Source organism: Lemur catta, chromosome 21 (genome assembly GCF_020740605.2).
Source record: "Lemur catta isolate mLemCat1 chromosome 21, mLemCat1.pri, whole genome shotgun sequence".
NCBI lineage: Eukaryota > Metazoa > Chordata > Mammalia > Primates > Lemuridae > Lemur > Lemur catta.
In genome coordinates this window covers 32,250,987-32,264,214 of record NC_059148.1, presented here as the reverse complement: position 1 = coordinate 32,264,214, position 13,228 = coordinate 32,250,987, and the positions used below count along the sequence as shown (strand labels likewise).

At 43.5% G+C, this 13,228-nt stretch overlaps 1 protein-coding gene across 2 annotated transcripts; it reads right to left on the bottom strand.

Annotated features, from left to right (window-relative positions):
• Positions 1-2,610: 2,610 nt before the first annotated feature.
• ZNF26 (zinc finger protein 26) lies at positions 2,611-12,678 on the bottom strand. 2 transcript variants are annotated; one of them, XM_045534102.1, is made up of 4 exons: positions 12,209-12,678; positions 10,306-10,432; positions 9,949-10,044; positions 2,611-5,172 (listed from the first exon to the last, which is right to left on the bottom strand). In XM_045534102.1, exons 1-4 carry the CDS (start codon positions 12,239-12,241, stop codon positions 3,821-3,823), a joined length of 1,608 nt encoding a protein of 535 aa, XP_045390058.1. In that variant the 5' UTR covers positions 12,242-12,678; the 3' UTR covers positions 2,611-3,820. The 2 variants fall into 2 exon arrangements, with proteins under 2 accessions (XP_045390058.1, XP_045390059.1); XM_045534103.1 differs by having other exon boundaries at positions 2,611-5,169.
• Positions 12,679-13,228: the final 550 nt, after the last annotated feature.

The window sequence follows — 13,228 nt, the reverse complement described above, 5'->3', positions numbered from 1 at the left end:
GACTGTCCAAACTAAGTAGTGGAGCTGGTATAAAATCAGCGCCAAAGTATCACAAGCGTAGAGCCAGTGATGCTAATTTGTTTGGATATTGCTGGACTCGCAGGTGTGAATTGGTACCTGAAAACAGAGCATATTACAAACATAAAAAATACTTTACATGTAGTGCCCAGTACAAGTCTCCTTGTCCTTTCTTTTTGTTCATGGATGGACTTTTCCAACTTCATCCTTTTACTAAGGGTGTTGCCCACCGATGGCTCTGCCTTTAATGCAGGATTTGGAGTCTAAACTGATTCATCAACCTTCCCCACGAGTCTTAAAATTGACATCTTGCATACACTGTTACTTAAATGGTGGTATGCAAACCAGTCTGTGTGCGTTTATAAACTTTAATAGGCACGTGACATTATCACAACATCTGAGGTCACAGAGGCCTCTTTGCCTCAAGAAAGGTACAGACCCATTAAGGTACTGTTGAATTTGTGTGGTCAGTTACATGTAGCACAACTGCCTACTAGACTTGATGTTCTGGGAAAGAACAACTGGATGAGACTCAGCAGTCCATAAGCCTTGCATCACAAGTCCATTTTGGTCCATCAGATCACAGGGTATGACCCATGAGGTCAGAGCTACTACACAATAGCATCCAAATAGAGGTAGCTGGGTTATGAGTACAGCACCCAAAACTGATAGAAAATAGGTTCACATTGTATCTTTTCAATAGTACATGGCCTATGGCTAATTCAAGAGACCCTGGCTCTCCAAAACAAGTATGCAAATTGGGCAAATGGCTGTGACACTGTCATGATGCCTGTTATATCAGGTCTTTTGGTTTTATAATACAAACATAGGTTGAATTCCATTTTTAGAGTTCACAAGAAAGAATCAAATGAAGACCTGATTACCGTGCCAAACCCACCTCCTTATACTAACCAAATCAACCTAGTCTAGTTGCTAAGGGCCATGACCAGTCTTCTGACAGAACAATATCCTCCCAGAGATGATGGATTTGAATTATAATTGCTCCCACACACATTCCCAGCCTACAGAGCAGCTAATACTTTCAATAATACATTTTTTCTGGGCCTTGGTGAAGGGAAAGTGTTTCGGGTCATGAGAACACATAATGGATCCAATCTGACATGATGTTACAAAGCATTACAATTCTCCCTTCTATATTATGGTAAAGTTTCTGCCTTTTGTTCTTACTCTGTCATGGGCCTGTGTTGGATCTGGTCTTGGATTAGCCAGTGCCGCTAACTTGTAAAATCATAACCACTTCTGGGCATTATTAGCACACTAAGTACAAACTGACTGTAGGTCACTGCCCTTGATCAAACACTCTCAAAAATCATTTTCACAAGTATTTCCCAGAAGTTTTGATATGTTACTAATCCTTGTGATGTTCTGTGATATGTATACTCTATCCTAAATCAGCAATCCCATCTCAGGCAGTTTTAGTGTAGATTACTCTTACTAAACTGGTTACAAAGAGGCATGGGTAATTAGCCAGGCATGGTGGTACATGCCTGTCGTCCCAGCTCCTCGCTGAGGCAGTGGGATGGCTTAAGCCCAGGAGTTTGAGGTTGCTGTGAGCTAGGCTGACGCCATGGCACTCACTCTAGCCCAGGCAACAAAGCGAGACTCTGTCTCAAAAAAAAAAAAAAAAAAAAAAAAAAAAAAAAAAAAAGGCATGAGGAACTGGCAAAATAAGCTCCATCCTGCAAGCCACAGTCAACTTTTTTCAGAAAAGGGAAGGAACTCTCTCTACATCAGGAGTTAGCAGGTTCTGTGGGCAATGTGGTGTCTGCCACATTTTCAACTCTGCCACTGCAGTGCAAAAGCAGTCAGATAATACACAAATACATTTGGCCATGTTCCAAGAAAAGTTGACACTCAAGTTTGAATTTCATATATTGCCAACATCTAGTCTATATCCTTAAATGAAGAACATACAGTGCAAAGTATGTCAGAAGAGTTGCTAGAGGATGAGACCTCAGGTTCCTCCTAGATATTCCTATTCAAATTACCAAAGGACAACTTTTTCAATGCATATTTACATAAGGGATTTAGTGAGCAGTTGAGGTGTGAACTAACTTTTAAATTCACAAAGCCAAATATACTATTTGGTTTCCAGCATTTCAATCCTATGAATATAAGTGAAAAGTTATTTCAGCAAAATCACAAAAAGTTGTTGAGTCTGTTACTCCACCTTGAGAAGAAATTCCAGGGCTTCACACCTGTCATTCCTGTGGTCTAAGATCTAGTATGATCAAAATTAGTCATCTCAGGATTTACTAAAAAAATTTAAAATTCTTATAAAGCTGTACGTAGTTCATCAATGTTCCAGAATCTTATCATCAGGCACTACACAGTACTAATGTACACAAACAATTACACTATTTCATAGGATTGGCTTAAAAGTCTGTATCTTAGAATATAAACAGGAATCTGACTTTTTTGTCATCTCACGAAAAAACCTAAATTGCATATCCCACTTTTCTTTAACAGACTGTTACCTATACACTACTCCGAGGCAACAACTTATCAATTAAGTCCTTATGTTATAAGAAATAGTAACTCATTCCTCTTAAGCAAAAGAACTCAAAACAATAAAAAACAAAAACATTTTTATTGAGAAGATATGAGGAAGCACACAGAAGGCCAGAGAGCCAGGTCCAAAAAGGGATAGTATCCAAAGTTATTCTGGGAATTAATTGATGGTCTCAATAGAATTCTAGGACAAGAATAAATGTGTTCCCACAATTTCTTTCTGCTTCATGTGTAACTGAATTACAGACTCAAAATCCTGAAAAAGAGGTCACCAATATTCAACAATGGGTATGATACTTACCTGTGGTGAGTAGAAAGGGTACCTGACAGACACTACCGCAAGGAAGCACCCGAGAGAGGGGAGGTATTCCTCCAGAGAACACAAGGGTGCTCATATCAAACAATGGAGAACAGACACTGAACTGCTAAAATATAATAAATGTTTGTTACAATGACTTCTCTTAAGCAACAGCCCTGTAACAACTGCCAGACCTGCTTATATAGGCTACTAAATAAGTAAACTTGGAGTGAGAACTGCATCCTTTCATTTGTTATAAGCCACGTTATTTTAGTTATATTGCTAAGAAATAGACAATGCTGATATTTAGCATTTAATATGGAGAATACGGAGGTATGTTATTCTACAAACTATCAAATACATATATAAAATAAGTTACATTAAAAAATAAAATACCCAAATTTAAAAAAATGCTTTCAGTGTTAACTCAGAAAGTCACACCAAATATCCCTTACCTTTCAGAATATGTTCCTTGCATTTTTCCTGACCATCGCTTTATTTACATATTAAAACAAAACAAAACAAAAACTTGATACTTCACCAGGAAAAAGCCTACTATTTATAATCGAGATTTTCTTTACTTTATTTCACAAACACACAGCTTCGAATCTGGAATGTGACTTTCCATGTAACACCTTCTACGGGGAAATGCTTTTCTGATTTGTCAAATTTATAAGGTGTTCTCAGCATGAATTGTCTGAATCTTCATAATGATGCTACTACATTTGGTACATTTACTGCTCCTCATACCTTCAATTATTCTCTTGTCTACAAAGATTTGTGACTTATTTCTGAAAGCTTTTGCAAACTCATTCCAAATATGATTGGTCTCTCTCCTACATAACCTTTTTTGACATGAATGCATTTTTAGGACCTCCTGCTTATAAATCCTGTCTATATTATCATCTGAAGTCTCCTGAGCATCACCCTCTGTGAGAAAGCTTCTCACATTTACTTCATCACTCTGATTTCTCATTTGTGAGTTTTCCGATGTACACGAAGGCCTGAATTCCAACAGAAGGATTTTCCACATTCAGAGCATTTCCATGGTTTCTCTCCAGTGTGAACTCTCTGATGTTCACTGAGAGATGACTTCTGAGTGAAGGCTTTGCCACACTCACTGCATTTAAAAGGTTTCTCTCCAGAATGAGTTTTCTGGTGTATCTGAAGCGATGCCTTCCTAGGATAGGCTTTTTCGCATTCATTGCATTCATACGGCTTCTCTGTTGAGTGAGTTCTCTGATGTATAATTAGCTGTGATTTCCCACAAAAGGCTCTCTCACACAAACTGCATTCATAGGGTCTTTCTCCTGTGTGTGTTCTCCTATGTATAACAAGGTACGACTTGCTGCTGAAAGCTTTCCCACATTCACTGCATCCGTATGGTTTCTCTCCCGCGTGAGCTCTCAGATGTGCCGTGAGCTGTTCCTTCCTACCAAAGGCTTTCCCACATTCACTGCACTGATATGGATTATTTCCTGTGTGAACTCCCTGGTGTACAATGAGTTGTGTCTTCATATTGAAGGCTTTCCCACAATCACTGCATTGATAGGGTTTCTCTCCTGTATGCATTCTGATGTGAACGAGGAGGTAGGATTTACTCCTAAAGGCTTTCCCACATTCACTGCATTTATGGGGTTTCACCCCTGTATGAGTTCTCTGGTGTACAACAAATGGTGACTTCAAACTAAAGGCCTTCCCACATTCACTACATTCATAGGGTTTCACACCTGTATGACTTCTCTGGTGTAAAATAAGCTGTGATTTCCAACTGTATGCTTTCCCACATTCACTGCAACCATAGGGCTTCCCTCCTGTGTGAATTTCCTGATGGACAATGAGCTGTGACCTGAAAGAAAAGACTTTCTCACATTCACTACACGAGTAGGGTTTTTCTCCCGTATGAACTCTCTGATGAGCATTAAGGTTTGACTTGGCACTGAATGCTCTTTCACATTTAGTGCATTCGTAAGGTCTCTCCCCCGTATGAATTCTAAGATGTACAATGAGCTGTGATTTACAACGAAAAGCCTTCCCACATTCACTACACACACAGTTTTTTTCTATGCTATGAGCTCTTTGATGCTTAAGAAAATATGGTTCTTCATAACCATAGAACTTATCAGGATTCTTTCTTACATAGCTTCTGCTTGAACCTGAGTTTTGTGTCAAACTTTTTTCATGTGTGTTATACTTATGGAGTCTTTGTGTTGAAGAAACATGGGTTTTGCTCAGATGAAGTTTTCCAAACACATTACAAGCATAGCTTCTCTCAATGCTTTCAAGCTCATCTTGATTTTTCTGGTACCATTCTTCCCAGCCTTCTAGAAAAAAACCGAAATAAAACATACTTTTCAAATCATAACATGAACTTAACATGGAATTAAAGAGCTTTAGAATTGCCAAGTAATGAGTCTTTCTCTGTTGGTAACAAGACCATGACACTGGTTCAAAAGACATATTGGACAAGCATAGGGGTGAAGGAACTGAATCAGACAAAACCACAACAGGCCCACTCACGAAACTGGTAACAAATTAGCAGTAATCAAAAATGGTTTTTAAATTAGAGGTTTAAAAATTTAAGCCTGCACTTAAGAAGCCAACTGCCAATTATTTTATATCTGAATTTTTAATTGCAAGATTTTGTTTAATTAAAAAGTGAATTCATAGGATACAGAATAACTAGGGCATGACATTTAGGTAGGGTGACAATGAGACATTAAAGATGAAAATGAAAGAGCCATAAGAAAATTAACACTCCAAACAGAAGGAACACCAAGTCAAATTTCTGGAGGGTACCTGCTTCACGTGGTTTAAAATAGGAAAAGGCCAGGATAGGTAAAACCCACTGAGTGAATACAGTGAAAGCAGAAACAAACTATGCAAGGCTGTGGCAAAAAAATATTCAATTTATCCAAAGATTTTTAATTAGAGGAGATCTCCAGTAGTCTTCTGCTTTTAAAAGATCAGTTTGGCAGTTATGTAAAAAATAAAAAAAGGGCAGAGAGACACATTAGAAAGCTATTGTAGCAGCCCAGGATGAAACAATAAGGGTTTGGACTATTCTTCTGCAGTTAATGAAATCTGGAACATATTTTGAAAGAGAAATAAGAGAATTTACTGAGGGACTGGATGTGGGAGCTGAGAGAAGGGGAGGAATTAACAGCAGTTAATAACCTGAACACCAAGAGATAGAAAACACAGGGAGAGAAACATGTTTGGAGGAAAATGAAGGACTTTGTTTTGGATATTGCTACATTTGAAATCTCAGTTAAACGTCCAAACGGAGAAAGTAAGCAGGCAGTCAGAGCCACGTTCCGCACTTGGTGAGAGTCAACGGCACATGAAAGGTATTAAACAATATGATGAATGAGACCATCCAGGGAACAAGTGCAAAGAAAAAAGACACCAAAACATCCCTGGAGAAGACTACATTTAAGGTCGAGCAGGAGATGAAGAGAAGGGGAAAGTCCATTTAAAAGGCTGAAACGGTGCTGCAATGATTAGTAATAAGCAGACACAGGGTCTGGACAATTCCCATTGGGCACAGTCTCACCCAGACCCTACAAGATTACCGTGACATGGGCTGTGTTAGCCTCCTACTTGCTTAGTGCCCCGTGCTACATATTTTCATCCTAATCGTGGTGGAAAGACTCGGTACAGTCTGTGCCTCAAAGTGAGGCCACTATACTCAAGGTTGGGGGTGAGAATATTAAGACCAGTGGGTAGAAGAGAGGAATTCTTGGGTTTAAAGACAAAGTCTAGACAACTTTTGGTTGTTATTACTGGCATAACAGAACTAACACAGTGACTGCCACACTACAAAAAAAAAAAAAAAAAATTTTTTTCCCTGGGGCCATGCTGTTTTATTACAACAAAACAATCCCTTCTAATTTGTTATTTTTTATTGTTTTCTCTGCCTGAGTTTTAAGCAACACAATCCACATTTTTAGAATTAAATTGTCAATACTAATTGTAACAATAAGAACATCAACAAATAAGATTTTCACAAACCAACTTCAGGGTTTTGCTTCAGGAGGCCCTGGGCTCCAAACTAGCCTGAGTTAAATAAAACTCACAAGGTACTCAATGTGTGAATCAGAAAACAACAACAACAACAACCCCCCACAAAAAACAGACTGGAAGCCTAAGTTTTGAAGGGCACTCAAGCCTGGTGTGGTAACAGTCTGTGATTCTTCAACATTGAGTACTCCAAAACTCAACTACAACAAAAGTGGGCTGCCCTTGAAACCATATAAATAGCCCACAGAATGGCATTCTCTCCGAAGTGTATCTCAGTGAGGGCCACAGAGGACAAAAGAAAGGAAGATCCTCTTGAAGTACAGTGCCAGGAACTCTGAATTTGGTTAACCATGGAAATCACAGCAATGCTAGGCCAAAAAAGTCTTCCCTAATCTTTTTCTAAAGCAGATGAAGTGTGCAAGGGACCAACGATAATTATTGCCTTCTACCCTTCCTTTTTGAAAAGAGAAGTTTTACTTATAATTTCCAGGTTCCTTCTCCACCTCTTGGGTATGTTTGGAATAGAAGACTTATCTTTTAGCTATATGTTAACCCAGATCATGAGGGCTTCACCCATACCTGTCTGCACAGTACTGCACACATCCCAAGAGATCCTGGACTTGAACCTGGATTCTGGTACAAGGTGAGAACACATACTGCCTTCCTTGTGGGAAGGGATGATCGTATTTCATGTTAACATAAACATTTTTGAAGGTGCGCTGTTGCACAGAGGGCAGGCTGTGTGAACATGTCAAGGTGGAACCAGAACACACTGCTCTCTGCCTAACCACAGCCCGGTCCCCTCCTTCCAGGCAGCAGCTCTGACTGGGTGAGAAGATCCACCGTTCCCTTGTCCACAGGGGCAGGTGCCACTCCCAAAGCCCACCCTGTCACCCATGCCATGCCTGGGGTAGGCACTGGCATGTGGATTTCAAGGAAACATGCTGGCAGCCTTCTGGCAAAGACTCTGGGCACCAACAAAAGGGATTTTTCAGAAAGAAACAGGACTTGTCCCAGCAGTTGCTGCCAGGTCTGCATGTGATGTCTGGCACTGAGAAACTTACCAGATTATACTAAATGGATTTTATGGAGGAAAAGCGCACATCTGAGGATACAAAAGGGGAGATATGTGGAAGCTGCATTCCTGACATCACCAAGCTTCCGCATAAAGCCACCGTGGAGCTGGCCTATGGCAGACAGCTGATCACTGGAAACTAAACATTCCTTATTGGTTTATTCGGGTTAAGTCAGAGATTTAGGATACTGGCTTATTTTCTCAAACTGGTGATAGGATGCTAATGAAAACAAATCCAGCAGCAACAGGTAAAGAGAAAATGACAGTTCTCCCATATGACTAGAATTTGAGCTATCAAATCATGACATTACACTGATCGAGTCTGGATGACAAATTAGGAGACAAGACCTATAAGACACTTTTCAAAGGATAGAATACTAACAAAAACAGACGCAGTAGCAAGATTAGCAAAGGAGGAAGGAGACAGGATATCCAAGGTGAGCCCACAGAGGCCAGGATACAGGACTAGAAGTGCAATTAAGAGCAGTAATAGGCCGGGCGTGGTGGCTCACGCCTGTAATCCTAGCACTCTGGGAGGCCGAGGCGGGCGGATCACTTGAGCTCAGGAGTTCGAGACCAGCCTGAGCAAGAGCAAGACCCTGTCTCTACTAAAAAAAAAACAAAAGAAAGAAATTATCTGGACAACTAAAAATATATATTAAAAAAATTAGCCGGGCATGGTGGTGCATGCCTGTAGTCCCAGCTACTCGGGAGGCTGAGGCAGTAGGATCACTTAAGCCCGGGAGTTTGAGGTTGCTGTGAGCTAGGCTGACGCCATGGCACTCACTCTAGCCAGGGCAACAAAGTGACACTCTGTCTCAAAAAAAAAAAAAAAAAAAAAGAGCAGTAATAAAAATGGGGAAACTGACCAGGTATGGTGGCTCACGCCTATAATCCCAGCACTCTGGGAGGCTGAGGTAGGAAGATCGACTGAGGCCAGGAGTTCGAGACCAGCCTTAGCAAAGTGAGATCCCCATCTCTACAAAAAACAGAATTAGCCTGGCATGGTGGTATGCCTGTAGCCTCAGCTACTCGGGAGGCTGAAGCAGGAGGATCATTTCAGCCCAGGAGTTTGAGGTTGCAGCGAGCTATGATGACACCACTGCACTCTAGACGGGGTGACAGAGCCTGACTTTGTTTCAGGAAAAAAAAAAAAAATTAGCCAGGCACAGTGGTGCGAACCTGTAGTCCTAGCTACCGGGAAGGCTGAGGAGGACGCATCACTTGAGCCCAGGCGTTCAAGGCGGCAGTGAACTATGATCACACCACCACATTCCAGCCTGGGCAACAGAGCAAGACCCTGTTTCAAATAAAAAATAAAAAAAAAATTTAAAAATGGGGAAACTGAGGAAGAATAGTAATTTTAGAAGAAAGTTCCTCCCCATTTCTGATCCTGAGAATGAAGTCTGAGAAAGCACAGGAGAGCACAGGGAGCTCTCCTGGAGGCACATAATACCCAGGACTGAAGTGCAGAAGAAAAAGAGGAAGAGGATGACAATTTTGATACTACAACATTAAAGAGAAAAAAGCTTAAATCTTCAGAATGGAAAAGCCTTTCAATACTTTCAACGTGGGAGAGGACAGCCACATTTGGGAAACAAATCCCTTTGGACAACTCAAAAAGTAAGTATAAAGTGTGTAAATTCACTCATCCATATAGCAGACCAGGTTTGAGAGTGGGTAAAGCGCAAGGCACTTAACTGTGGAAGATAAAGAGGAAGCTGAAGTCAGCCTATCAGAAGGGCACCAGTCACCCCACATGAGGGGAAAGAAGCCTCGGAAGGCCCCATGCCCAATGCAGACCATGACCATGGAAGGAGGGGAAGTAACCCAGAAAGCAAACCATGAGGAGAGTTTAGAGAACAGGGGCATCCCACCTCTCAAGGACAATGAAGGAAGGAGAGCCCCAAAACGCAAAGAATGACACTCCTGGCAAGTACTAACTCCTCAAGGAACCACAGGTCACCCCCACCTCCCACCTTCCTGGTGCTCACTCACCCACCTGGACAGCTCTGACTGGAAATCTCGGCGTTTACTATCCACGGCTCTTCCCCTTGCTCCAACTTGAAGATTAAATCAGGTTTGGTGCCGTGATACCCTGTTAACGGAAAATCACAAAGGATGTGGACCAAATTGTCAGCGACCAGAAAGAAGCTAAAAAACGAAACTGCTCATTTGCACTTGGGGAGAGATTAGAGTTAGGCGGTTAAGGGCCAAATAGGGACTAAGAACGTTTGACCTCCAAAGTCGAAGTTCATAATCATTAAGCACTTCAGAGATCCCAGAATAGATCAACAAAAGAAAAACGGACAACAATTTATGACTCACAACTTAAGTCAAACAGAGCAGCTGCACTTACCCACTGATACTAGGTTGCTATAGTTTTCCAATGTCACGTCCCTGTATAGGTACTTCTGTGTAGAATCCAGTAGCTGCCATTCCTCCAAAGTGAACTCCACAGATACATCCGTGAATGACAGTAATCCCTGTAATAATACATACCCCTTTCAATCAGATACAATTATATTAGGTGACACGGAAAAAGATGTAGAGGAACTGGGAAAGGAGAATGTTCCTCCACAAGCTCTCCTCCATGCCTAGTTCAACATTTACTATGTGAGAGAATTAAAAATTAATCAATCAACCAACCATTGAGCCTCTGTGTGCCAGATACTCTTTTGGGTCCTGAAGATTTCAGGATGAATAAAATCCAATCCTGTCCTTGAGAAGCTTTCAATTTTGTAGAGGGAAACAAACATTTAGACATGCGAATGAAGTAAGGTGTTCTGAGTCTTTGATAAAAACATATCCAGGCTATATTGGGCACAGAAACAAAGAGAATAATTCTAAATAAGGGTGCCAGGTTTGGCTCTATAGAGATTCACTTGGGCAGTGTTACAGAAGATTCATGATGTGTTCCCCAAGATGAGGTGAAAGGGCCATTCAGAAAGTGTTTGGAAGGGAATTTAACTGTGAACAACAGGAGAGAAAAATAACAATGAGTTAAACACGAGAGTTTATCCTTCTGCTAGCAGGAGTCTGAGGCTCCATCACCTTGGTTTGGAGCTCCATCACCTTCAACCTTTTGCTCCACCTGTGTGGCTTCCATTCCCTGGGTAATCCAGGGCTAAGACGACTTTGGTATCACATCTGCATCTAAACAGCAGTAAAGAGGGCAACTAGGAGGGAACAGCAGGAAATTCAGAAATGCAGCCAGTTCCTGTATGTGCCCAGCTCCAACTGAAAAACTGGGGAATCTGTTATGGAACAAAGAAACATATACTGGGAGAGAACCTGCAGTCACTGTACCAGGAACAAGCATCACACAGGACACATGGCAGAACCTAGTCAATTCAAGGAACTGCAAATATTGTAGAAACAGACAAAATGGCTGTTTTAGTCCATTTTCTGTTGCTGTAACAGAATATCACAGACTGCATAATTCATAATGAAAAAAAGTTTCTTTAGCTCGAGATTCTGGAGGCTGGGAAGTCCAGGAGCATGGCGCCAGCATCTGATGAGGGCCTTCCTGCTGTGTGATAGCCTGGCAGAAGGACCACGTTGTGAGAGAGGGAGCATGCTAGCTCAGCCTCTCCTCCTCTCCTGATACAGCCACTGATCCCAGCATGGTGGTCCTGCCCTGATGACCTTATCTAATCCTAATTACCCCCTAAAGGCTCCACCTCCAAATAGCATCAACATATGAATCTGGGGATTAAGTTTCATCAGGTGATCCACTGGATCGCTCCTTCCTCCTTGGACCCTCGAGCTCCTCTCCTAGCTTCCTCTCCCTACCTATGCACCTGTAATTGTGCCCATGGTTCACTCGATTACTCTCCTTCCATGCCAGACTAAAGATCTGCTAAAACAAAAGACATACACAATTTATCTTTGCCAGCACCACCAGCCCCAAGGTCCAGCACACAAAAAGACGCTCAGTAAATAGCATTCGGACAAACAAACAAAAAAGGAAGAGGGTCATTTCCTTAATGAAGTCCTAATAGTCTGCGTAAGAAAACAACTGTGTGTACAAAACGTGAAAGATGGAAGGTCATTTCCTTAACAAGGGCTCTCAGCGGGCAATGAAGGGCAGTGCGACCGCCGAAGCAGAGGACGCTGGACACGAAATACCGGAGACCGTGGCGGCGGCCCCGCCGAGGAACACGGTGAGTTCGGGTCCTGGATGTGACCCAGAGGAGCTGAACGTGGCCACTCTCAGTGTCGTGTTAGCTTTTACAAAGTGACAGAAAGTCCCTACTTACCCAACACGAAGCTGTCCCGAACCTACTGGCCATCCCGTGCCGGGTTCCGTGCTTGCCGCCTGGGGGTGGAAGACCCGGGGGTTGCGGAGGAGACGACCGTGCGGGAGGCGGTGTCCCTGCTGCGCCCGCCCCAGAGGCCGGTGCGGGCACCAAGCACCTGACAGTCCCCGGGCCGAGTTGCTCGCAGGGACAAGGCCTCCTCAGCTCTTCCCTAACACCGACCGCTGCCCGACCTCGGCACCGGAATCGGAGCGATGGATTTGTACCGTTCCGTGGCCCCGACGCAGGAGGGACCGAGGCTGGCCAGGCTCCGTCCACGCCCCGGACCGACAGTGCGGGGTCCAGCCGGTCAAGCTCCCGGTCTGCCCAGGACGCTCTGGGCCAGATTAACTTGGCGCCTCCGCGGCCACAGAGACTCGGCCGGGAACCCCCTGGCCCAGCACCGGGGCCGTCAGCCCGAGCCGGAAACAGCCCCGCACGCGCCCGCCCGACTACTGCAGGGAGTGCGGCGCACGCGGAAGTGCGTCACGCAATGACGAGCCGGGAGGGAGCCGGAAGGACTACAAGTCCCACAGTCGCTGCGAAAGGCGCCTCGTTCCAGCCGGGGCCCAGCGGCCGGCGGACCCGCAGGGGGCGGAGCCTGGCGGGAACGGCGGGCCGAGAGCTCTGCGGGCGGCCGCGGGGTCCTCCTACCGCAGCGGCGCTCGGGGCACCCTCGGTTAGATATCGGGCGCCCGGCACCCCAAGGCCGGTGGAGCAGACTCAGACCCGGGAAGAGTCCGACCTCAGCAGAGGACTCGGGCGTGCCGAGCTCTTGATAGGACACAAGACAGGGTTTAGATGAAAAGGCACAGCACAAAAGGACACTTCGTAAGCATAAAAGCTGCAGTTCACAGGGTTATGGAACAATTGTGAATATCAGTGCACCAAATAATACAGTAACCAACTGGATAAAGCAAAAACTACAGTAGATGTACAGAAAAACAAAAAGCACAGCAATACTAGGAGACATTAACTCTG